Source organism: Cucumis sativus, chromosome 3 (genome assembly GCF_000004075.3).
Source record: "Cucumis sativus cultivar 9930 chromosome 3, Cucumber_9930_V3, whole genome shotgun sequence".
NCBI lineage: Eukaryota > Viridiplantae > Streptophyta > Magnoliopsida > Cucurbitales > Cucurbitaceae > Cucumis > Cucumis sativus.
Genome location: NC_026657.2, coordinates 11855437 through 11882472, shown reverse-complemented (window position 1 = coordinate 11882472; position 27036 = coordinate 11855437). Strand labels below are relative to the sequence as shown.

General features: G+C 32.6%; 3 protein-coding genes across 4 annotated transcripts; all 3 read left to right on the top strand.

Annotated features, from left to right (window-relative positions):
• Positions 1–1732: 1732 nt before the first annotated feature.
• On the top strand, positions 1733–10164 carry LOC101212494 (3beta-hydroxysteroid-dehydrogenase/decarboxylase). Of its 2 annotated transcripts, XR_004215125.1 has the most exons (13): positions 1733–2149; positions 2756–2845; positions 2944–3077; positions 3178–3348; positions 3717–3833; positions 3917–3996; positions 4163–4358; positions 5971–6088; positions 7300–7474; positions 7798–7954; positions 9157–9223; positions 9350–9674; positions 9764–10164. XR_004215125.1 is itself a non-coding variant. In XM_004147612.3 (12 exons), exons 1-12 carry the CDS (start codon positions 1897–1899, stop codon positions 9538–9540), a joined length of 1749 nt encoding a protein of 582 aa, XP_004147660.1. In that variant the 5' UTR covers positions 1733–1896; the 3' UTR covers positions 9541–10164. The 2 variants fall into 2 exon arrangements, 1 of the variants encoding a protein (XP_004147660.1); XM_004147612.3 differs by having other exon boundaries at positions 9350–10164.
• A 1862-nt stretch (positions 10165–12026) lies between these two features.
• LOC101212250 (F-box protein SKIP16) lies at positions 12027–16570 on the top strand. The gene is made up of 5 exons (XM_011652810.2): positions 12027–12583; positions 13275–13994; positions 14183–14401; positions 15300–15403; positions 16269–16570. The coding sequence occupies exons 1-5, from the start codon at positions 12380–12382 to the stop codon at positions 16345–16347; spliced, it is 1326 nt and encodes a 441-aa protein (XP_011651112.1). The 5' UTR covers positions 12027–12379; the 3' UTR covers positions 16348–16570.
• Positions 16571–21217: 4647 nt separating this feature from the next.
• On the top strand, positions 21218–26340 carry LOC101212010 (probable transcription factor PosF21). Its single transcript, XM_004147610.3, has 4 exons — positions 21218–22562; positions 23416–23548; positions 23708–23792; positions 25711–26340. The coding sequence occupies exons 1-4, from the start codon at positions 21877–21879 to the stop codon at positions 26043–26045; spliced, it is 1239 nt and encodes a 412-aa protein (XP_004147658.1). The 5' UTR covers positions 21218–21876; the 3' UTR covers positions 26046–26340.
• The last annotated feature ends 696 nt before the right edge of the window (positions 26341–27036 follow it).

Sequence of the window (27036 nt, the reverse complement as noted above, 5' to 3'; positions counted from 1 at the left end):
TGTTTTCCTTTGCTTTCAGGTGATGAATTTTTGTTGGTGCCCCCACACACTAAAGAAAACCTTTCAATCACTTGGTGTTGGAAGGAAGCAAAGCAACATTAGGAAACCTATCCTGCACTGCAAGCGACTGTGGCCAAAATCATATTTTGGGTTCTAGATGGTTCACTCTCTTAAGTTATGGTGTAATGATTTATCTACAACCTCAAGTCTTTTTTTAATATGTAATGCTTTTGTTCACGCGTGAGACCTCTGTCCTGTTGATTTTTAGGGTAACGTTTGGAAATGATTTTGTAATAGTTAAGTATCATTTTTTTTAGGTTTTGAATCACTTCAAAATATAATTTTAATAGTTCAAAATTTGATATAGTATTTGGTGTCACATCTGAAACATAATTAGGCTAAAAACACGCAAGTGTTTTTTATATTGATAAATTTGGTTTTTAACCGTTTTAAAATCACGTGTGTCATAGATTATGTTGGGTGTTCTTTTTCTTTTTGAGCCAATTTATTGGTGTGTTAGTTCATTTTTGTTTCAATGTGTTTCTTTAAACAAATTTGAATTGTGTAAACGGTGAGAAAGTTCATGACCATCATGGATTGAACTCGTAGTCTCTTAGTCATTTATCGATATTTAAATAATTAGTACATGAGATAATAAAACATATAGTTTGAATTATGCAAAAGACTGTACTTCTCAAAACCTCCCAGAGGGAAGTTTGAGAAGCCATGCAATGAAGGTGTTACGGTGAAAGATTAGATTTGGTGGAGCTTAAGAAGCATTAAAGCAAGTTAGACTACCATGTGTTTTTGTTTTTGTTCCCAATTCTGATTTTTCTACTTAAGTAGAAACCATAATCTTATGAAGTAAATAGTCCATCCCCATAATGGAGAACGTTACAATCATTTCTCATAATTACACTTTGGCTAGATTTTGTTTCTCCTCTTTCAAAAATGACACCAAAGTTCTTTTCTGCAGATTTCCTAAAAGCACTCTTTTTGGAATTGTCAACAGTGAGAGCTTATCTACTTACTCAATCGTCTAAAAGTGGAAGTTACATCCCATTCCATGGCTAAAACAAACTAGAATAACACACTTTCTAAAATTTAGGTGTTAAAACATGAGGATACACATTTTCTAAAATTTAGGTGTTAAAACATGAGGTTTAGAAGTTTAATAACTAAAATTATACTAAGTTTAAAGAGGAAAATGAAATCAAAAGTATAGAAAAACATATAAAAAAATGTTGAAAAATGCTCAAATTATATTCCAAATTCCGTGACAAAAAATTGGGTATTTAAATCTCATTAACCAAATAAAAATTAAGGAGATATTTATGGCAATAATTGGGTATCATAATCTTACGATACTCTAGTTGAATTACAAAAGTTTGTGTATGAGACGTACTAAAAATGGTGGGTGTAAGAATCCACAGTGGATCATGTCCTTCAAGTCGCACGTTGCTTTCTACCACATCGTAGATTATTTTAGTTTGTGTTATAAGGATTTGAGCTTAATATAATAACTATTTTAGTTTGAGAAGAGAATAATAAATATTGTAACAAATAATTATAATAAATGTTGTAACAAATAATTATAAACGTAAAATAGTAAATACAACTGTAGTGGCTTACGTGTACATGGACATTAGAGAGAGAAGATGACAATTTTTGAATTCTGTTTTATTTGAAAGCAAAATAATAGATAACGATATAATGATTAAAAAGGTAATAAAATATAGTGATTAGATTAGATGTATGAAATTTCCGCGCCAACAACTTGTGTTTCTCTAGAGTCGGACCACAACCCTAACAACCTCAATGCATTTCCCTCTCAATCTCAATCTCATTTCTCTCTTTTTCCTCTCATCTTTCCTCCTCTGATCTCACCATCAACAAATGGAGGTCGACGATCGCTTTCTTGAATTGAATACCAAGACCTGCGTCGTGTTGGGCGGCCGTGGATTTCTCGGCCGATCGCTGGTTCTCCGCCTCCTCAAACTCGCCAAGTGGAATGTTCGTATCGCTGATTCTGCTAACTCGCTTGAACTTGATCCATCTGAGCATGATTCTCTGCTTTCTGACGCGCTTATCGCTGGCCGGGCTTCCTATTTTCATGTCGATGTTCGCAATAAGGATCAGATCGTTGCAGGTCTTTTGCTTCTCTCTCTCTTTCTTTTGGTTGATTGTGATATGCTGATAAGTTTTACTTTTGAATTTTTTGTTGACTGGATGAAGTTGGTTGAATGCAAAGAATTCTGAGCTTTTTCCTCTGTCCGTGGAACTGGTTGCATTATAAGAGGATCGGTGTATGGATTTGGATTGCCTTCGTGTAGTTGGAGTTAATTTTATTCTATGAAAATAATGATGGCTAGAATTGGAAGATGATTTGATTGTTGAGACAGTTTCGATCATAATGATAGTAAGAGAAACTGCTGTGATCTTTGAATTTCTCAACTGTATCATAATAAAAAAAAAAAAATCGATGGAGGATTTTTTCTTCAGCTATCAATAGCGTTGGGAGGTTTCCCATAAAAACCTTTTTAAAGATGTAAGGACCTTTATTTTCTTGATTGCTTAGAGAAATGTAAAGAGAAGAAAACTGAGAATTCCATAGTGAGTCGTTATTTTTTGTGAATTTATTGTCATTTCATTGTTGCTACTTCCATCCACACCTGCCTATTTTCTATCCTGAAATATGTCAATAGCTTATTGGGTATCAACTACTTGTGTGACGATTTTTTTTTTCCTTTTGCAGCTCTCAGTGGTTCTTCTGTCGTGTTTTATATGGACTATGAAGATTCACATTCAAATGATATTTATCTCTCATACATGTTTATAGTTCAAGGTATTGAAGCTATTAATCTTATGAGAGAATCCTTGTTATTCTGAACATATCCTGCTACAAAGAGGATGTAACTGCTGGCATCTTGATTTCTCATTTAGGTGCCAAAAATGTCATTAGTGCTTGTCGAGACTGCAAAGTAAGACGGCTAATATTCAACAGTTCAGCTGATGTAATTTTTGATGGTTCGCGTGATATACTTAATGGAGAGGAATCATTAACATACCCATGGAAAGTATGTTTCTGCCTGAAGTGTTTCTCAATCATCTGTTTTTGGACATCCCTAACATTCTCTTCTGCTAATCATTTCCTCATCAAGTGAGTACTATGTACAGTTTGAGGACATGTTGAGTGACCTAAAGGCTCAAGCTGAAGCACTCATTCTGTTTGCCAACGATATAGATGGACTTCTAACATGTGCACTTCGCCCTAGCAATGTTTTTGGGCCAGAAGACACCCGACTTGTTCCTTTCATAGTGCATCAGGCAAAATCTGGTTTCGCAAAGGTTTGCTGAATTATTTATGTTTTAATCCACGCTTTGTTCTGACCATTGTCATGAAAACTTTGTTTCTTCAAAATATCAATGTATAACTGTTATCATGGAAATTATGTAAAATACATCAAATATAGTGGATTGTTTCTGCTTTACCCTTTAAATGAATATAAACTTAAAGAACTGTAGTTTTGATGTAAATTGGTGTCATAATACAATTCACAGCAGAAAAATCATATTCAAATATTGATTTACTCGTGTTTTGTCTTAACAAAGTAAGCTTAATCCACTGAGAATAGGAATACATATATCTGTTAGTGTGATCTATACAAGATGTACGTTGTCTACTCTTATTGAAGTAACAGAGTTTCTCATTTCAGTTCATTATAGGGAATGGTGAAAACATGTCTGACTTCACATTTGTTGAGAATGTAACCCATGCCCATATCTGTGCAGAAGAAGCACTAGATTTTCGAATGGTGTCTGTGGCTGGAAAGGTATTCACTTAATATATTGTACATGGTATTTTCATTCTTTTCGTGATGAGATTCATAAGTATTTACCTTTTTCTCATATGTAGGCATTTTTCATCACTAATTTCAAACCCATGAAGTTTTGGGAATTTATATCTCTCATTTTGAGAGGCTTGGGTTATCGAAGGTACAATATTATAGTTCGTAAACTTTTAGATAATACTGTTCTCTTGATCCTTTTCCTAAACTTGTTGTGTTGTGTCGGAATATATTTGATGAGTATATTAAGGCTAGGTAGTTTCAGTTCTCTTCCCATTTGTCTGATAATGCTGTCCTGCTACATGTTCTGACAGGCCATCAGTAAAACTTCCATCTAAGGTGGTTTGGAATGTTCTCTTGTTTATGAAATGGATTGATGAAAAGTTTGGATTCAATAAATATAATCATTCTACATGGGCTCATTACATTCAGCTAGCCTCATGCACTAGAACCTTTAGCTGTGCTGCTGCACATAAACAACTTGGGTACTCTCCTGTAGTCTCGTTGGAAGTAAGTTGTAGTGAAAATATATATTAGTTTCTTATTTACTCTTTTTCTCTATTTTATCAGAATATTTTCTTTTTTCCTCACTTGTTTTTGTACCCATTTGAGGTCTTCGATTAAATTATAGATACGTAAGTAAGGCTGCCAATGGCAAAACCAATAAGGGTGTATTCTGTTGTTGATTTAGAATTTTAAAAGAAGTCAGGTTTTTTGTGTCGTCTTGGGTTCATTATCTCTCTCTCTGTCTCACATGTATAGTGTTGTAGGCACACACTTATTTTTAGAATAAAAAACATTTCAAATGAATAAATTAGGGAAAGCCTCAACACCTGTAAGTGATCACAAAAAATCTTTCCAATGGGAAATAAAAAAAAGATAAACTATAAGAAGTAACAATGGAGAGTGAGATTTACACCAATTAAAACCATGAGTAAGAACCAAATCCAGAAAATTAAAAGAAGAGGAAGTGTCTTTGAAGCGCCACCTATTACGTTTACCTCAAAGAGTCTCAAAAGCTTAAGCTTATGGATAAAGGAAAATTCAATATTATATCATTAAATGTTCCCTCACTTGTGAGCTTGAAATATGAAGAATACCCAATGAATTGATATCAATTTTAATTGGAGAGAAATAACATTGCAAGGGCTTCAGACCATTTGCTCTGATACCATCTTTAGTCGACCCAAAAGCTTAAGTTTATGGGTGAAGGCAAATATATATTATTCAATAAATACTACTTCGTTGCAGGTTGTGATCATTTACTATGTTGTGCTGATTTCAAAATATGACTTTGGTTGGAACTGTATGTGCACTTTTTTGGGTGAAAAAACAAAATTCAAATTACTGATGAATGAAATTACAAAGGAGGAGTAAAGGCTCAATCCAAACCATAGCACAATGGAGCTCCTGTAATATTCAAACGAATGGGTTCAATTACTAAGAAGAAGGGAGAGATTTACACTATGAGCAAGTAAAAGAAAAACAGTTTCTCCAAAATAGGAGAAAAGTATGATTGTTTGTTCTTGAAAGTATCCTTGCTCATATCTCTTCATAATTCCCATTAAATGGGCCAATACAAGATCCTAAATAACCTTTTATTTTTTTTCTTAAAACGCTAATTGTCCCTAACCTTTTTAATAGTTGAGAGAGAATATAGTTTGGAGTAGAGTGTAAAGAGGTATGTCACTTTCCCATAAATCTTCCTAAAAGAGTGTTTTTCCACTGTGAATGATAAACCTGATCTTCCTTGCCATGTTGGATTTTAGCTTGATGGTTGTTCTCCCAGGCCTTTTGGAGAAGTTGATTTGGTGGTGTAGGGCTTCCAATCTCAACTTTTCATGGAATTCTGCTTTTTTTTTCCTCTTCAATTTTTCAGACATCCGAAAGCCACTTTAGATCTTAGGGATCTCCTGCCTTGTATCTTTCCAAATAAGGCATTGTGGAGCTAGGCACTAGCTGATGTATTTGGATCTGTTAGGTGAAGCTAACATCGGGGGTCCAGCCTACATATCTTCTGCAGCATCTGTTTCATTCGAATAGTTTTACCTTTGTTTTATGCAGTAATAGCTTATATGAGTTTTAATTTCTTATTTCTTTTTCTTTCTGGTCAAATGTACAGGAAGGCATCACACTAACCATTAAATCCTTTTCACATTTGCGCAAAGAATTGTCTCTTGCAAGTTTCACCGAGTTTACTGAAGAATCAAAAGCTGATAAGCTACTGGGTGGTGGACGAGGTTCAAACCTTCTCTCATTTAATATATTTTTCATCATTTTCTGTAATAATATTGCTTAGACAACTTCAATCATTATTCAGTTGGATATTTTGATTTCAATTTACAAACCTTGATTCTCTAGATAATTGCACTTTTTTTTTTGTTATTCTATGTTCAACTTTGAATGGTTGTTGCCATTTGACGAAAAAGTGGTTGGTTTTTTGGTTCATATCACAACCCTTGTATCTTCTTTTTGAGATGAGAAACCAACGTTTTCATTCAGAAAAATGAAAGAAGTAAAAAAGAAACACCAAAACCAAGCTAGAAACAGCAGAGGAAAAAGGAAATATTTACTCATAAAACAATCCTTTTACTTTGTATTTCTTATTAAAATTCCATGAGGCATTTGGCAACCGACATGTCATTGAGTTGGGTGGGTAAAAAAACTCACCTTTGAGTGCACTAACAATTTAAGAGGTTTATTACCTTGTTATTTGTGTTACTCACATTTCTCACCTCGTTATTTGTGGTAACTTATATTTCTCTCCTTGTTGTTTGCTTCAACTCCTCTAAATTCTAATTAGTCTCTCCTATAGTAATTACCAACTCAACTCAACTCTCCAAAAATAACTTCAACCAAACACCCCCTAAATATTGTTAAATAATCCATAACTTAGTTGGGGATTTATGAGAAATACTTGGAATTGTTTAGGGCTTCGGATACATGTGCCTTACATATAGATATTTGAAGTGCTACAGTAAAAACAATGCCCGTCGATTAAACCCAATGGACCAATGCATCTAAAAAGTACGCTGCCAATATGGTAATAATATAATATCTATTTTGTTTCAGAGCTGACAGATTGAATCCATGGTACAGAAATTGGTGGGAATAAATGAAAAAGTTTAGTTGTATTTCTAATAAGTTAGTCTAAGAGTTTTGGTTGAATTCTTTTGATATTTATAATGCATAGTTTGTTATTAAATCCTATATGAACATAGGGTTAGTCTCTACTTGCTTGCACTGGTACTTCTTCATTTTACAGCGAATGTATAGTTTCTTTGCTTAAAAATAGCCCACGGGGATCTCTTGTTTACCGATGGATGTTTTGAAATTCATTTGTTTACCGTTTCAAATTTTGTAATTGTTCTTACTGCTGCATCATTTGGTTTATCTCTGTGACATTAGCTAAATTTGTACTAGGAGAATGATATTGGACTTCTTTCTGCAGTTGCCGATGTATTGTTATGGCGTGATGAGAAAAAATCATTCACGTGTTTTCTTGCCTCGTCTCTATTGTTTTACTGGTTTTTTGTACGTGGAGGAACTTTTATATCATCAGCAGCTCAACTTCTGTTGTCTATTATTATCGTCCTCTATGGATATGGGTTCATACCACCAAACATGTAAGTATGCTCATGAAGTCCTACCTTGGCATTACATACTTAAGCCAAATGCAACAATAATTAATATTTTTTATGGCTAAAAATTACTCTCTATAGTGGAAGTGGAAGTGAGATATTTCACATTCAAAATTCTAGGATCCTTGATTTATTGCTCTGCTGTTCTTTGCTTCATATGATAATTTGCCTTTCTCCTGTAAGTCTACGGGCATGATTAAACCTCTTTTTTACCCTTGAAAGAAGTTCTTTTTCATCCGTATTTTTTTTTTTGTTAATCATCATTATTGTTGTAATTTGTCGAACTGATAATGAGGTTTTCCCATCAGATACGGGTTTCCTGTACAAAAACTATCTGTGACAGCATTTCGACAATCTGATTCAGTAGTAAGAGATTCAATCATGACCCTAGCATGCTTGTGGAATAGAGGTGTACATAACGCAAGAGCATTGGCCCGAGGAGAGGATTGGAACTATTTTCTTAAGGTATGACTGATGCGACATTCATTCTTCGTGTGTGTGTGGGGTGCTATACTGTGTAGACATATTTGTATTTGAGAAAGTGTTGCAACAATGCAGTACTGACAACATTGATCTCACTGCACTTGTCCCACTGTTTTCTTAGTGAACAAATCGAGCGACCCAATAGTGATGCACACAAGTGAATATGGCAAGCTGATAATTAACCCCAACTTAAGACTTCGATCAACAGTAACTAAACCCTAAAATCTGAAATACAGAAAGGAGTCAGTTATGGTAAAAGACTATTACAACCCGAATAATGCTAACAACGAGAACTTAAGAAACAGAGAAGAATGTTCAAGGAAAGCCAAGAATAACAAGACATCCCTACATCAGTCTTTTGGGCTTTAGGCTTGAAGCATGGTGAAAAGGAGAAAACAAACCTCGTTTTGTTGGTTGTGAAAGCACATAATGTGTGAAAAAAAAATGAAAATTGTAGCGTTGTGGTTTATGAGATGATGAATTTAAGAGTCCTTAAACTTTCAGAGTTGTCTCTAATAACTTCTTGAATTTTAAGAAGTATTTGATTGCTATCTTATAGCGCTCTAGATTTTAGAAGTGTCTAATTGATCTTCAAAATTTTAATTTTATGTCTAATAGGTTAGGAGTGTATTTAACATTTTTAAGAACTTGTTAGATATTAAATTAAATTTTATGTAAAATATAAGCATCCCTATTTTTTGTTTAATAAGTCCTTGATTTTTTTATAAAAAAATTGTTTAGAAAGTACTGGACATTAAGATTGATAGTTTGGAAACCAATTAGACACTTCAAAGATCTAGTAAATTCAAAATTGAGAACTTATGAACCTACGGCTATGAGGCACTTCTTAAAGTTTAGGGGCCTACTAGACATAAATTTTGACAATCTTTAAAGTTTAGGTACTAAAGTTAATTTAACCATTGTGGTAGTTATCAATGTTTGAAACCATCGTGAAGAATCCTATTTTCATGTAACAACAAGTTCGAGATGAAGTTTTAAAGGTTGTTATAAGTCATCGAATTATCAAATTCACTTTTAATTTCTTAGTTAAGCACATTAAATAAAGAATTAATTGTGCATTTTAAGGTCTTGATTTGATAATCTAGTAGATGGTTGGTTATAAATGCTGTACACGTACTTGCCGTTTTTCGTTCTATAATAATTTCACGTTCCACTGGTTACAGGCTGTTGCATTTCTTTATCTTCTCAAGCTGCTACTCGCACGATCCTTGACTATGCTGTTAGGCGTGGGTAAGAAACTACTAGGTTTATTTTTAAAACTAAGCGCTGCTTATTCGTTGTGAACCTTTTGCTTTCTTTTCTGTAGTACTTGTTCCTTCTGACTTATTATAGTGATTAATGGTTTACTTATTGCAGGACTAGTGTTTGCGTTCACTGCGTTCTTTGTGTATGAGCAATATGAAGCCGAGATAGACGAATTCGCAAAGTTCTTTTTCATCGGCATCATGGAATTAAAGAAACTACTTGCAAGCCATTTACCAACACCATTGATGTCATTTCTCTGTTGTGACAGAGTACCACATCACACTACAGTGTCAAAGCGATAGAGCAGAATCCCAAAACATACAAGGATCGGAAGATTTTTCGGGTGTAGCTCCTTTTGATCGATTTGTTAGCTTGCTCATGTGTCTACCAGAATATGTAGAGCCTTTTTCCACCTAGTAGAAGCACCGAAATGGAGGTAATCTATCTTATTACAAACTCAACCTGCTTTTTAACTCCTATGTCAAAAATTAGAAGCCGAATAAAATTTTGAAATTCAATATGTAGTGTAGATGAGCGGACACCAAGATGCAGATAAATATTTGGGTTGAGTCTAGTTTTTGCCTCATTTTCTATCAACATTACTTTGTACTGTTGGTAGCCAGCAACAGCTAGTGCAGTTCTTCAAATGTTTGTTTTCTTTGAAACACTATATAGCCTTCGAAAAGATGATGCAATTCCTCCCTCATTGCAATCCAATTTCTTAACCCTTCTACTTAGTTCCTTTTCGGTATATACAATGAATCGATATGATTTGATCTGTATAAATCTTTCATGATTAAAACATCTTGTTTATGTCCATCCAAGGGGTATTTGGTACACTGGAATTATGGATTTCTGATACCCTTATTTTGCACAAGGTTTTTGAGTTGGACATGGGAATACAGTGCGATAAAAGATTGAGTTCTCTCTCTCCCTACATTCATTTACTTTTTATTTTGAACATTCTTATTCAATTAAAATGAATTGATATTAATTTCACACCCAATCAAACTAGGTCATTTTTAATTCTTAAGCATCTATAAAATCTCAAACCAAATAGTTTCTTAGTGTATGTTGATTGTTTTTTTTATTTGCTATTAGTTTACATTTTAACACATATTACTATAATCCAAACATAAATAATTTAAATTATTTTAACACAATTATAATAACTTAGGATATAGTAGTAAACTTTTTGTCTTAAACACTTCCTTAAGTTTTTGCTCATTTTTGTTATGTGTGTTTTTATTTGGTTACATCTATCGATCATATTTCTCTAGTAAGTATGTTTCAGTTTCAATTGGTAAATCTTATTAGTTATTAGTTATGCAGCTTGATGGCTCTTGGTAGTGCATGAATTTTACAACTTCTTTTTTTGTAATTATAGTCTTTTTCAAGCTAATTAACAATGGTAAGGCTTTCTTATAGTTTTGAAGGACTGTCCCTTGCCTTAAGAATGACTTTTTTGTACATACAGTTTTAGTTTTGTAAAGTTGAAAAAGAATTACTTAATAAATGAGGAAAAGTAGTTGATGAAGTGACCGACATTTTTTTCTACCAGAAGTGTCTCTAGTGAGCATGGGAATCTAATCTTTAATGTTAAGCTTCTTTGTTAATTTGGACGAGGAATATATGTATAGATATGTATCATCTATTTTGAGTAGAGAATAATTTTATTATAAAAGGAGAATGAGGCATAAATACAATCAATATCATTATTATTTGTACACTGGACATATGAGATATATATGAGTATATGATAGCATAAAACGCATGCAAATGCACCACTATAACATCTTTACAATTAGTCAAAATCTCTCCTTTGTTTCTTCTCTAACTAGCATCAATTGACCAACTCGAATTTTTGGTATTCGATCTAAAATCCTAGGTTGGGAGTTCAATTGATTTTCTTCAGGTCGATTAAAGTGTCAAACTCATTGTATTACATTTTAGAATTATAAAAAATTGAGATGAACAAACATACTAAGCGAACTGAACCGCTATGAATAAATTAACTAAGAATTCAATCGATGCAACTTGATTTTTCATTTGCTTAATCTAAAAACGAGTGGTTGTGGATTGAGTTTGACTTGTTGATTATTTTAGCATTTTGGATTACGCTCTAAGATTTATGAACTTGTACTATCATTGAGATTAATTATATCCATTGAGAACACGTAATATATGTTGGTTGAGTATATTAATTTGGTTTATACAAAATCTAAAATTAATTAAATATGATTTTCTTTCTATATACATCAATCAAAACTTTCATTTTGAAACTAATTCCGGCTCGAGTTGATACCAATTTTTGTTGTTTGAACCGTTTTTACCTTGCATCTTTATTCATTTCTAATAGAGCAAACATTTGTTAACAAATTATAAACAAAAGTGGAAAAGAGAGAATGGTCTTTTGGATTTCACCCACGCTCACAAAACGCATGAAATTTAACACATTTTATAACTTATCACTACAGGTGATCATGTTTATGTAGTTTAACATGATGTCATTTCTATTTCAATCTTGATTTTTTTCAAGAAAACCAACTAATTGCTTGAAAACAGAAGAAACATTTATAAGTTAAAGGATAACTATATAGCACTAATATGATCATTTCTATCACAATCTTTGTTTTTATCAGGCAGAAAAATAAAAACAGTGATAACAATGACCATCACATTAGGACTACATCCTTGAACAAGATACATCATGTGATAGTGTGATAGTGTGATCTAACATGGACATAAAGTTGATTCCTTGATCATAAAAATGTGTTTCATCTGCACACCAAACAAGAAAGAAAGAACAAAAATCAATAAAAACTCATCAAAGAATTTGGGTAAAAAAAAGTTGATTTGACCCTACGGGATTCTAGAAGAACAATAAAAGGAAGGTTTGAAAAACTTGTTATTAAGAAGATCGATATGAGGAATTTGCATACCCAACTGCTTTTTTTGGGTAAATTTTAGCGATTCGGTTGGGTTGTAATGTTTATATGAAAAATCTCCAACAAATTTGTCTTTCCAAACAAAAATGGCATCAAGGCATTAGCCAAAGCTGAGGGAGACAACGACGCTTGGAATCTCCATATCTACCCCCAGAAGAAGCGACGCCGCTTAACTCAGTCGTCGGAAAGAGCAATGGAGTTGGAGGGGGTTGATGATCTTTTCCTTCACCTGGTTTTTGCGAAATTAGGCCCTAAAGATTCTGCCATAGCTGCTTGTGTTAGCCGCCAATTCCGGTCTTCAGCGTCCGAAGATTCTCTGTGGAAGAAATTCTGCAACCAGGACCTCAACCTCACCGACCCAGTTGATCATTTGGGAAACCCAATTCCTTCATTCAAGGTTAGACTCCTGTCCTCTATTTAAACTTGCAATCTTCCTCAATGGCTATGCTAGATTTTTTCAATTCGTCTGGATAATCTGTAATGGTCGTGAAAATAAGGAGCAAATTATTTGAATCGGGGGTGAAATAACGTAAATCCTTATTGTCAATGGTGTTCTTTATTGGTATTTCATGGATTTTTTTACTATATTCTTAGGATATTTATTGCCCTCTTAGTATCCATGTTGTACCTGTATTTCTTGATCTTTGGAAGTATTGGCCTGTTCCTATATGCTTAACTCAATTGTTTAGAGTTTTATATCTTAGACTATATCAATCCATAGGCAGCCGAGTGATACGGTAGGTTTTCATGTAGTGTACCTTGCTGGTTCATTCAGTTCATTGCATAATGTTAGATATTATACTAAATTGTCCTCGCCCATCAGCTTAAGCTTTTAGGTCAACTGTTAATTTGAAATGGTACCAGAGCAAGTTGCTTCAGGATGTTCTGGATTTAAGCCCTGCAATGTTATTTTCTCTCCAATTAATATATATTTACACTTGCTTGGCTCTTTTTCTAAGTGAGGGAAGTGCTAGATGTTATATTAAATTTACCCTTATCCACTAGCTTAAGCTTTTGGGTCAATTGGTGAATTAAGACAGGTCGATAATATGAAATACTATTTTTGAATTACTTATCTCTCTCTTTAGGAGACGTATCAAGTATGGCGCAGAGCTTTTGGGATGTATCCTTGGCCTCTAGTCAAGCGAGTTAAGAGATGTTGGGATAGACTCAAAAACTGGTTGAGTACTAATTTTCCTGAGGCTTTGAGGACACTTCGGGATGGTGCATCAGAAGCTGACATTGAAGAATTGGAAAATGTTTTGAAAGTGAAGCTACCTCTTCCAACAAGAATCCTTTATCGTTTTCACAATGGTCAAGAGTTAAAAGGCGGATATGTTGATAGTATTCGAGGCTTTCCATTGGGTTTAATCGGGGGATACACTTTCTATGGTGAGACTGTAAATGTCTATTTGTTGCCTTTAAGACAGGTGGTCTTTGAAACTAAATCAATCATTCGAGATGTTGGTTTTTCAAGGAAATCCAAGTTTATTGTTGTAGCTTCCTCTTCTACATTCACTGAGAAGGTCTTCTTCCTTAATTGCGCTTCTGGACAACTCTTTGTGGGTACTGCAAAACTTCGTGATGATGGAGAAATGATCCCATGTGTACCTGGTGCATTGATAAACTCAGTACATGAGTGTAACACAGAACAGCAACAAGATGCTATGTTATTATGGCTAGAAGAGCATGTTCGGCGCTTAGAAAATGGTATTATCAAGCTTCGTGAAATTAAAAACATTAGAAGCATCTCTCTTTTTCCGGAAGAACCTCCATTATGCTCTACTGCAGTAACCAATGGTGTCAGGGTAAGTTGTATTTTTTTTATTTTGGCTTTTTCTCCATGGTTCCAGTATAGTAACGAGCAATGTAGGTCATTATATTTATTTGATCTTGTGGTTAAAAAAAATAGCACCTTATTGTTCCTATGGAGAGCCTTTTTTCAAGTGCATATTGCAAATAAGGTTGAAGTTTCTCAATCAATTCTGGCTTTCAGGTTCGTGCTTCTGCTATCTTTCTCCCGGAATCGACTGATATCCTAGATAGCAGTGGCAACCATCAATTTGCATATTCAATCCGTATGTCATTACAAGATGAAGGCTGCATCATAAATGGGATGATATTCAACTCTTGCCAGTTGCATCTTAGACATTGGAAAGTTCGAGCTAATGATCATGTGATTTCAATAGTTGACGGCGAGGCCGTTATTGGAAAGGTAATTCTATTACTCATCATGGTTAGTTAACAAATCATGGGGAATACACCCTAGTAAAAGTGCTGGGAACTGTGGTTGAAAGGAAAGAACCACACAACCCACCTAGCTGGGAACAAAGTGGAATTTGAGCCTTTTTCTTTCATGTTCTATGTAATGATTGACATTGTGGAACTTGTTTATCTTTTTGTTGATTCAATTTGTTTTAATTACTTAATTTGATGATTAGGTATTCATAAATCATAAGTTCTATGGTTTCAGAACATGGTAAATAGTAATTGTCTAGGTAGAATAAGATTTCCTTGTTTAGAAAATTATTGATAGAGGTTGGTTGGGTTGGACATGTAATTTCAAAAGTGAAGAAAGAAAAACCTTGATGCTTGGTGGGACTGGGAACTCTATGCACCAGACACCGCACAAAAAGAGAATAGTTATTTGGTGCATTGGAGTGTCCACCCTGCATTCATTCTTTATTTTCTTTACTCCTCTTTTGAATTGCATGCATTATGAGAGATGTTAAGAAGGTGGGATTAACCAACACTTGAAGACCCATTAATGAATGATCAACCTCTGGTGCTGGGGCTTAAATTTGAAATTTGATATGGTTGGCGTGCTCAAGGATACTTAAGTCGACAGCTGGAAATTGCTCATGAATGAAAATCTGAAGCCCAGTACTTGGTACTTTATCCTTGTTTTATACTAATGGATGCTTTATCTAATCTGCATTAAGTGAAATGAAAACAAGAACTCCCCCTAATTGAGGAAATTGCAGAAGTAGTTGGAGGGAAGTCAATATGTACCTTAATATCTGGAAGATTCACCTATAGTTTACAAAGAATTTATCTTCTTGCTATGAATGTATCCTCTTCATCGTTCTTCCACCATGTTTTGTGGTTTTCAGTTTCCCCTCTTGAAGCCGGGAGAAGAATTTGTCTACGAGAGTTGCTCATCTCTTTATTCGTCAGTGGGCTCACTTGAAGGGTCTTTTACATTTGTCCCCGGCAGGTACTTAATATATATATATATATGATCTATTCTTCGATTTTTCGTTTCATGATTTCTTGTCTATAACTCTGGATTTGCGGCTCTTTTCCCTGTCTGCTTTATTTTCCTTGTGGTTTATGTCCATTATCATTCTACTTGACATTTGATGTGATTATTGTTCTCCATGATTGAGTATGGTTTATCTATCCTATTATGTATGAATGTGTGCAGTTAAGCCATGGGGAATGTCCAGTTAAAGAATTTTTCCCATCACATTACACTTGAGTTTTATTTTGGTGCACGTCATGCCCCCTTGCTCTTTGTACAGTTCTCAGTTATTATGTTTGGTTTGGGGCCTTCAAGATGGCCTTTGTTGTGGCTTGAGAATGAGTACTGATCGATGCTATGGCTTGAAATATCAGAATTTTCTTTTAGTTTTCTTTTGAATGATTACTTTTTTTTTTTGGCATATCTTCTGTTTTCTTTCTTCTTCTTCTTATTATTTCTATTTCTTTTAGGTTTTATCCTTGTTTTTTAATTGATCAATGACCCATGGAACTTTTCGTTTTTTTAATTATTATTTTTTATGCCTTCTGTCTTCTTCTTCTTCTTCTTCTTCTTCCTTTTTTTTGGTTAAATTATTGGTTAAGTTTTTGTTTTTAAGTTAGGTCAGTTTCTACCTGAAATGAATTGGATGGATTGTATGTCTGGGGATGTATTTTGCATCCACAGTCTTATCAGTTGCATTTGCATCTCCTGTTGTGTCTTATAATGTATGCATATATCACATGGTGCATTTGTGTATACTTAGACGTTCAGCTGAGTAAACTCGTGTTTCGATATAACTAAATTCTGCCATTTGTCTAATGAGAAATAAAATTTTCAGCTTGGCATATCCAGAAGGCAGCCCCTTTGAAGTTCAAGTGGCAAGGTTTCCTCTCCAGGTTCCAACCTACATCTTCTGATCTGATTGCTAAACTCTAATGTACAAAGATCTGAATTGTGTGCACATAACTCCCCCACCTCCCTCAACTTTCCACTATATGTGAGTTTCGATTGTGTGAGAGTGGTTTTTTTTATAATATATTTCATGATCTTATTTGCTTTTAGCAGGTTGATTGTGTGCCGTTGGATACATTGATAGATGTCAATTAAATTAAGGTCGGTTTGGAATGACTTTCTCCTAAAGCATTTTCTTAAAATCTGCATTTTACTTTATTTAAAATTCTATAAAATTAATTGAAGTGTACGTAACCTAATTTGGACACTTATAAACATAAAAAAAAAAAAAGAAGTGTGATTAAAGGAATTTGAAAATGAATGGTTTACACCTTTCCTGCTGTGGTACTGGCTTAGTTTGTAACTCATAACCCATAACAGGAAGAAGTATGTATAATAGTACTGAATATATATATATATATATATATTTGGTAATTCTCATTTTGGTCTTTAATTTTTTAAAATTCTGGATTATATCCTCCTTGATTGTCTTGAAAGATTCTCAGTTAGAGTTTTGTTAACTGAAGTTGATTACTGTTTTTATTGATATTTACATTTACAGCCATTCAAATGTTTTATGATAAGTCTAACTCAGTTCATCTTTTATTATAAGGAGAAAAAAAAATCCTGTTCACCTCTAATATCTGATTATATGATCCATTAGCTATATTTCTTTTTTTATGAATAGAAAGAATCTTAAAATAAGTTTCAAAGGATTTTAGAGATTTTCATATTAGGATTTCTCAATAAAATTGAAAACATAATTGAATAAGATAGGTTTTATTTACCTTTACATATAAAATAAAGCTACACTAAATAACATAATGTAAAACATTATTCTAGACTACAATGAATGCAGTAAATTAGCATATAGATTGATGTAAAATCTTATTCAAATCAAATAAAGTTATAGTAGATATGAATTACATTGGAATGGGTCCAACCACAACTCTGAATATGGAAATGGGAAATGGGAAATGGTACATTGAATTATTGAACAGGAATGAAAAACTTAGAGAAGTAGAGAATCAAAATCAACAGTTAATTTATTACACAATCTAAAAATGGAATATTTTGAGCCATCAAACTATAGAGGTTGATTTCGAGCCATGGTTTATTCAAAATAAATAAATCAACAAGTAAAGTTGATTTTGTTTTCAAAACTTTGCTTTCTGTTTTAGAAATGTGAAAGGCAAATAGTTATGTGAAACAAAAACGTAACTTTCAAATCTAAAATGATTCTCGAGTAAGATTATAGTTTTAAAAGTATTGGTTTTTGTTTTGGAATTTGAATCATGTTTTTTTAAAAAAAAATTATTTACATTAAATAATAGAAAAGAGTGATAAACCAAAGGCATAATTGACACAACAATCAGGAATATAGAATGATACTTTTATTCCATCTCAGGAATCATGTGCTTGTAAAGTGCATTCAATGTTTAATACGTTGAACTCCAATTTAAGTTCCCAAAATAAAAACAACAATGTCAAACCAAATGACAACTCAACTAAGATAAAATGTTTTATTGATTAAGAAGTTTGTGTTTGAATGGTACTTCCCAAATAATAAATATATCATTTGAGTATGTGTCAATGTTAATGTCAATAGTCAATCATTTCAAGTACATTTGTTATCCATCAGTCAAATTATTCTGTGTATTGCCATTTTTTACCAGTTATTTTCTAATTAGTTTGATTTTAGTTTTCTGAGTGCTTAATTTTAAAAATAAGTCATTTTAGACAAAACCGAATTGCTTCACAATTGCTCAATATAACTTTTGAAACACTCTCAAACTATATTTTAAATTGTTGAACACCATCAAGTTAAGGTTAAAACATTAACCATATCCTAATTTTCATTCATTCATGTAAACTTCAAATTTCATTCACTTTTCTAGTTCATTAATTTTTTATTTTTCTGTAATTTTTTTCACAAGAAAGAAGAATTTAGTATATCACTTATAATGTGACAAGTTGCTCTTTTAGGCATGGATCTAAGGTATGTGGTTTGAAATTTTTAGGGTGAGGTAGTGACGAAAAGTTCACGTGAAGTTGAAGCTTTGACCCTTCAAATTTGAGCTCAAGATTGTGGATGAAGTGTGCTTCCAAACTGTTTGAGCTCAATATGATTCTCAAACTCTACTTAAGACCATTCATAAATATGTTCAAGATTTCATATTGAAAAGACTAAGATGATTCAAACATTTATAAGATAGATCAGTTACTACTCTTCTTTTTGTCAACTTGGTTATGAGATAAGACTACATGATAAAACTTATTGAGTTGGCTATTTTCGATAGTGAGAGTGAGAGATCATCGATATATTGTTTGATGTTAATACCTGAATTTATGATCCTTTGGTTTCTAACCTAACATGGAATTCCCCATACTTATGAATTGGATGTTTTTGTTTTATATATATATTTAAATTAATGTGAAATCTACCATAAGATTCATAAGATGGGTTTTATATAATTTATAAAGTCAAGAGTCAAAATAATAGTTTTAAAATGTAAGAAATATATATAATATATAAGTAAAAACCTACCCCATAATTCAAATTGGATATTGAGATTTGTCATAGGTGTCCCCTATGTACCTCTATGTCTATTCACCATTTGACCACATATTTTAATCTTCATTTTATAATAATCAAAATTTCAAAAATGTTTTTATAAATCTCTATATTTTTAACTTTTATAAGAAAAAATATTTTAAATTGTTAAACTTTATTCTAGTCATTTTTTTATTTGATGTGTGATCATTATTATGTTTCAAACATGCCTTTGTTATTAACAAAATTGAGTTTTTTTTAATAAAAAAAATCAAATAATGTAAATTTATTAGCTATAAGTTCAAATTTAAAGTTGAATAAAATCATTTTTATTCAAAATTTGTGAATAGTGAATCAACAATTTTTTTATAATTTTATAAAATACAATGAAGAACAAAAACAACAATATAGAATTACTTGTTTTAAAATTTGAAACTAATTTTGAATACTAAATAAATTATTTAAAATTTAATAGATTTTATTATATATATATTTTTAAATGTTTGAAAAAGTAGATATAAAAGTTAATAAAAAGGTTAACCCAACAAAGTCAAAATATTCCTTTTACTCATTGTTTTCATATTAATAATAACAATAAATAAATAAATAACAGAACCCAAAAATTAAGTAAAATTGTCGGATGAATTGAATGCTCTTCCAAATTAATTAATATTTATTCCAAAGATAAAAAGTATGGTGGAAAATGGAATGATATTAATATATATATATATATATATATATATATATATATATATATATATATATATATATATATATATTATTATACATACTATAACTTTAATTTTAATTTAGACTCCGAATTTTTTAAGATTATTTTACATCATGTTTTTGTTTGAATTTGATTACTATGTTAGAAAGATTTATTATTTTAATCTCAAATTGTTCACTCCATATTTACTTTTTTTTTTGGATTAGTTAATTTTATAATTGTTTCTAAGGTTAAGATATGATTGTTTTTAAGGTTAAATTTAATATTTACATCTTTAAAGGGTGAAATATTCTATATACTTTTAATAAATTTCTAATTTAATCACTCACAATTTATATTATCCAAATCGATTAATTAATAATAATATCCATGGAATGAAAAAACAACATCAAAATATATTTTAAAATTTTATAGATAATAAAACTAAAGAACTATCGGGAGTAAAAAGAGTAAAATTGAACCTTTTAAAATATATAAATAAAAATGATATTTTTATCTATTTTAATTTAATCAAATTGACATTAAGGATAACGTTAAATTATAAAAACTATAGATCGAATCGATACAAAATTCAATTATGAAAAAAATATCTTGAAAACTACACTAAAACTAATGTTTAAAATATCGATATCGAAATAAGATATTGATGGATATTTTACGAAGATTATAAAAAAATAAATTTAAAATAGTAAATAAACATTTTATAATTTTTTAAACTAGCTAAGGTATTTATTATTTATACAGTATTTACATAGAGACATTTTGTTGCATATTTTCTTATGTTGTTTTAGAACTTTTGATGACACAATACAAATATCAAATCATTTTTCATATGGACTTTAAATCCTTACAAAACGTGAAAATATCATATGTCAATGAAAATTCATAATATGATTCACCCTCAACTTCATAAAAAAATATATATATATATAATAATTTAACACATAGGAATATAGAAACTCAATCTAACACATAGAGACCAAAAATTATATTTTTGATAAATTATTTCAAATGTAAATACAAATTAAAAATATTTATAAATATAAAAGTTCAAAAACGATTTCATTTATAGATTTTGATTGATATATAATAAAAAACATTGGTATATTGAACTTTGGATCCTAATATATTGAGTGAAATCGGTTTGAGTTAGGTTGAGACACATTCTCAATCAAATCCATGTTTTTGGATTATTTGAGTTGACAACCCAAATAACATGTTTCTAACCCAATTCAATCCGTAAATGTATGAGTTGATTTAGATTGTCGAGTTGTACAGTGTTTTTTCGAAATTGTTACATTTAAATTTTAAACATACATAATTTAAAATTTCATACAATAAATTGAAAGTTTATATATCAATCTAACTCATATTTTAACTTAACATAACCCAATTCTCATAATATGGGTTAATAATTGGAGTTATTCGGATTCAATCAAAATACATTTGGTTGAATTAATTAAAGAAAAAAAAGAAGAGAATTATGTTTTGATTCTGTTAGGAAAATGGAAAGGCTAACCATTTACTTTTGGTCGATGGCGTAAATTCGGACCCGATTCCGTCTTTCTCTACAGCTGTCTTTCTCAAAACTCCATTATCATCATCATCCATCTCTCTCATTTTCTCTCTTCCCTCTGCTTCTTCTTTCACTCTCCTAATTTTCATATCCATTTTTCAATTCCATTCCTTTATTCATTTACCATTTTCATTTCTGTTCCTTCCCTCTTGTCTGTTCTTCTTCTTTCTCCTCCTTCCGTTTCCACCTCTTGATTCGTAATGTCCGTTTGTTTTGAGGGCTTTTGATTCCATTTCTTCAACACCCATTTTCGAGCTTCGTCCATTTTTCCTTGTTTTATTAACATTTTTTCACTTGGGTTTTATTTCTTCTGCTCTATTATTGCATTCTGTAAGACTTTTTCGAAACGTTTTTTGTCCTGTTTCCTTCTGGGTTCCAATCTAAATCACTGTTCTTCTGGGAGGCTTTGATTTTCTCGACCCATTTTGAATACATTGATGACTCAGATCTCTGGTTATTGTTTGGTTTTCTGCAATTTACGCTTTTATTCTTTTTGTTCCTTCTGTTGATTTCAGTAACTTGATTCGTAATGTGCATTGGTTTCGGGGGTTGATTCAATCTGCTTGTTGCTTCGGAGGGAAGAAGAATCTGTCACTTTTGAGTTTCTTTTTTATTTGGTTGCTTGTTTTTAGCTGATGGACAAGGAAAAGCCCCAAAGCCATGGGGGAGGAGGGGGAGGATTTCTGCACCAATCAAGTCGTTACTCGGGTTTTTCATCTGCTGAAAGTAGTTTCAATGGAAAATCTGAGGCAACTTCGTCTTCCATGTCATTCCCTCCATTGGCTCCGAGTACTAATTCTGATTGGGGTCAATCTGGCCGTGGATTGTCCAACGATTCCACTCGGTTCAGCAATGATATTAGTCGGATGCCTGAAAATCCACGGAGAAATGTTGGTCATAGGCGTGCCCACTCAGAGATCCTGACCCTCCCAGATGATATTTGTTTCGATAGTGACCTTGGTATCATTGGCGGGGCTGATGGGCCTTCTCTTTCTGATGATACTGAGGAAGATTTGTTGTCCATGTACCTTGACATGGATAAATTCAATTCCTCGACTGCTACTTCTGCAAATCAAGTGGGTGACTCATCGTCTCCCCTTGTAGAAGCAGCAGCAACTTCTACAGATGATATTGCTGTTGGATTGAAGGAGAGACCCAGAGTTAGACATCAGCATAGCCAGTCCATGGATGGCTTGACAAACATTAAGCCTGAGATGCTTGTCTCTGGGTCTGACGAAGCCTCTGCAGCTGATGCCAAGAAAGCCATGTCAGCTGCAAAGCTTGCTGAGCTTGCGTTGATTGACCCCAAACGTGCCAAAAGGTATATTTTCTTCAGACTCCTTTCAATTTTTGCTTGACATGTAAAGAAACTGATCACTTGTTTACTTTTCCTTTCGTATTCTTCTATGATATATGCATAAGAGATTCTGCACGCTGCTATGTTTGTTCATTTTCTAGTCTGAATCATCTTTGCTCTTCATTTTATTTGTGTAATGCAACTTACTTTCATTGTTTATGGTATCAGGCATGTAAGTGTTTCTTGTCAATGTTTGAGAACAGATAAGGTTGCTTAGAAACTACTATTACTAGTTTCGTGGTTTCTTCATTGTGGTTATTTCTTCACCATTCCGTGTGTGTATGTGACATTACTACGATGTTTGATTTAAACAAATGATAGACTCTGGGGGCCTCCCCTTGTTGGCATTGAATCACGTTATTTTAAACAAAACTTTGCTTATATTAGGATGAGTAGGTATGATTCTTTTCGGTTGGGCATTGTATACTCTTTGTACTGTATTATGCATTTCCTTGTAGTTTCACTTTTAATGAATTAACGTAGATAATCAAATATTCAAAGAAAACAAAACAGCCCCTTCTATTATCACAGTTCAGAAAATATCAAGACCTTGATGTTTTTCTGCTTGAGAAAAATGGAACACAATCTTGTGTCAAGCAGTGACTCAGCTTAGAAAATCTACTGTATTTGATTATGGACTATGTTTCTCTGCTCTCTTATCTTAAGGGCCTGGGTTTTGTTCTTCAGCATGCTTCCTCTCCATGCTAAAGACGTTTCCTCCAATCTTTTCATGTTTGAGACTGAAAAGAGTTTCATATCTGTTTTCCTTGTCTTTTAGTTATTGTGTTTGTAATTTTCTCTGTTGTCCAATGCATAGGATATGGGCAAACAGACAATCGGCTGCACGGTCAAAGGAAAGAAAGATGCGGTACATTGCTGAGCTTGAACGGAAAGTTCAAACTTTGCAAACAGAGGCAACTTCTTTGTCTACTCAGTTGACCCTCTTACAGGTTGATTGGCATATTATCATTTAACTTTTAGTTTAATGTCCTTATATGCAAATTTTTGGATACTTATTCTATGTTTTCGCATCTTTAGAGTCCCACGGTCTATTTTATCTCCATTTCACTTGTGGAATGTTTACATTTTTTTTGTCCTTTTACAACCAGAGAGATGCAAATGGTATCACTGCCGAGAACAGTGAACTAAAGCTGCGATTGCAGACAATGGAACAGCAGGTTCACCTGCAAGACGGTAAGGGCCTCCTTCCCTGTGATTGCTTTTTTTATAGGTGACTGCCGCATTTATATTTTGCCTTCTTTTAATTCCGTATTTAATCTCCCTACTTTGTAGCTATTATAGCAAATGCATTTACTTGTTTGAAGAAATGTTTGTATGCATTTTAGACATTTCACAGACGTCCAAAGCTGCTTTCTAGTATTGAACTCCTCATACTACTCCATAGGAGCTTCTGCTGTATCAGCTCCATTAGGCTTGGTATCGTAATGAAATGACTTGATTGGACATGCACTAGAGTTAAACAGAAAGAAAAATTGGTCAAATGATGCAGTAGTACCTAGCTCATTCACGATTGAAGGTTATGATGTGTTTTGTTGAGAGAAAAAAAATAAATGAGTTGTTCTGAAGCCATACTTGGTTTATACAAATCATCTTAAGAACATGGGTAGCAATGACTAGTGAGGTACTTAATGCAATTAGCGAATGTAGATATAGATGTAGTTGTTCGGTATTGATTGATAAGATGTAAGGCCCCAGTTGGGAATATTAGGATTATTAGGAGAATATTGGTAATTGTTATCATAAGGGGAAAAACTAGTAAATAGCTAGTAAGTGGCTTGGCTCTCCCACCCCAATAGCTGGCTTTTGGGATGTGGTTTTCCAACGTGCTTAAGTACCTAACATAAGGCTTCCGGAGGAGGAAGGCCTCTTTAAGCAAGAAGGTGCCAACTTTTCTATTTGGCTTAATGGCAAAGTGTGAGGATAAGATTCTGTTGATCTTATAATTTCTTTTTTTTGTGTTTTCATTTGGAGAGGTTATTAGCTGGGAGTGGTACACTGCTGCTTCTAATTTAATATTTAAGTAGTTATTGAACAGGAGTTACCCCTCATTTGGTATTCTGTTAGCCCAGCGTAGAGATTTCAATGAGATGATCAAGAACTTCCTTAGCCATCTGGCCATTTTAAGAGAATGGAAGGTTCTTATGGCAAGTCAAAGTGTGTTATTTGTGTTGTGCAGTCTTAGGGGAGATACACAATTGAATCTTTAGAGGAGTCGAAAGTGTGTTATTTGTTGTGGGATCTGGGTATGTCCATAAATAAGTTTTTTTTTCTCTGTATTCTTTCATTTTCTTTCAAAGAAGGCTTCCATTTAAAAAATGAGGAAGAGTTGCCTTGACTAGGCTATGAGAGGAAGTTAGATGTGGGAGGAAGATTTCATACAAAATGTTATTTTCAAATTTCTTTTCGAGTCTAGAATTTATTATTTGTCAGACCAGTATTTCGAGATCTAACTTGCAATAGATCTTGCTTTTCTAGATGAACAAAAGTTGTTGCTTGAATGAACCTAGAGGCTTTTCTAGATGCCTTAGATAGATAGTATATGGCACAGTCTATCAATTGTCTTTTTCTTCAATATTCTTGTGATTTATATTCCTCCACAGAAATCATACGAATGTATATGTATAATTAGATCATGTGACCAAACATAAAGAAAAAAAACTCAATTTACCATTCAACTTGGCAGGTAAGCCAATATGTAATTTAAATTTTCATTTTTTTCAAATTAAACATCAAACTTTGGACTAGTAAACCCTAAACCCAAAGACACCCAAGTGAATTTTTGTTTTGTCCAAATTCATGGAGTTTTTTTAATTTTTTTTATACTCATTCAATAGTCTATCGTGATTATTGATTTGATTGAACTCAATTTTCTGCATTTGTTGTGGGAGTTTGGATATTCTTTGAAGTGGGATTGGAGAGAGATTTTTACATTGTGTTTCACCGACATGCTTAAGGGGTGAAAATTGTAACCGGTATTCTAATATAATGTCTCAATAAATGGAATCGAAAGCTTAGGGTAAAAGTCGATAAAAGTTGGAATTTTCAATCTTCCATTAAAGTGGCCATCTTAGCAGTTTTTCTCTTTTGACAGCTTTAAATGAAGCACTGAAAGAAGAAATTCAGCATCTGAAAGTCTTGACTGGTCAAGCAATGCCAAACGGTAGATCAATTACAAACTTTGCTTCCTTTGGAGCCGGCCAACAGTTCTATGCTCCAAACAATCAAGCAGTGCATACTTTGTTAACTGCCCAACAGTTTCAGCAACTTCAAATACAATCCCAACAGCAACAGCAACAGCATTTTCAATACCAACAACTGCATCAGCTTCAGCAACAACAGGCAGGAGACATAAGAATGAAAGGGTCCGTATCTCCTCAAAGCTCAAAAGACTCTGCATCTGACACGAAGCCGCCTACCACTTGCTGAAGGATCTTCACGGCCAAGTACGTTGATAATAGTTTATTTTGTAAAGAAATGATATGGTTTACTGTCTCAGAACGTTGGTGCTAGAATCAATTTTAGTTGCATTCAATACTTTAGATAGCATATTCCCTTCCTGTAAGCATCCATACATCTGCTTTCAAGCTTTGCTAATTTGTTTTTTGAGGTTCGTTTTCTGTAGACGACGAAGTGGTAAATGATTTGTTATTAGTTTTGTGGATATTATGTTATTTCTATTTGTTATTACTTATCTGAAAAGCATGGATACGAATATGAGATATGATGAAATGTTTTTTTCTCCTTAAATCTAGGACAGGCACAAAACATGCTGCTTAAGTTGAAATTCAAAATCAACAAGTTTGTGTCCGGATACGTGACTAATGGTTACCATGTACCTTAGGGTGTGTTTGGGAGAAGGGTTGGGTTATGGAGGGTTAGTGTTATGATAAACTTAAGTGTCATGATAATATATATGTGTTTGGGAAAAAGGTTATGTAGAAAGAGTTATGAGATAATTATGATAAAATGTGTTTAGGGTAAGGGTTATATATGAAGGGTTGTGATAAAAGATGTGTGTGAGGGAATAGTTATGTATGTAGTTTTATGAAATTTATTTTTTTAAAATTCATATTCTAAATCCAACCAAAATTTTGTATATTTAATTTACTAAATTATCTTATTTTCGTAAAATAATTTTCAATAATTTCTTTAAATGTGACGTCTACTTCCAACATTTTTTACGTTGTTATCATGTGCAAATAATTTATTGATTTTTTTAAAGAAATTTGTATTCTAAATCTAATACACAGATTTAATTTATTGATTTTTTAAAGAAATTTGTATTCTAAATCTAATACACAGATTTCTTTGACGTAATTGTTATGTGTAAATAAATTATTAATTTTTTTAAAAAAATTCATATTCTAACTCCAATACACAAATTTTGTATATTTAATTTACCAAATCGTTTTAGTTT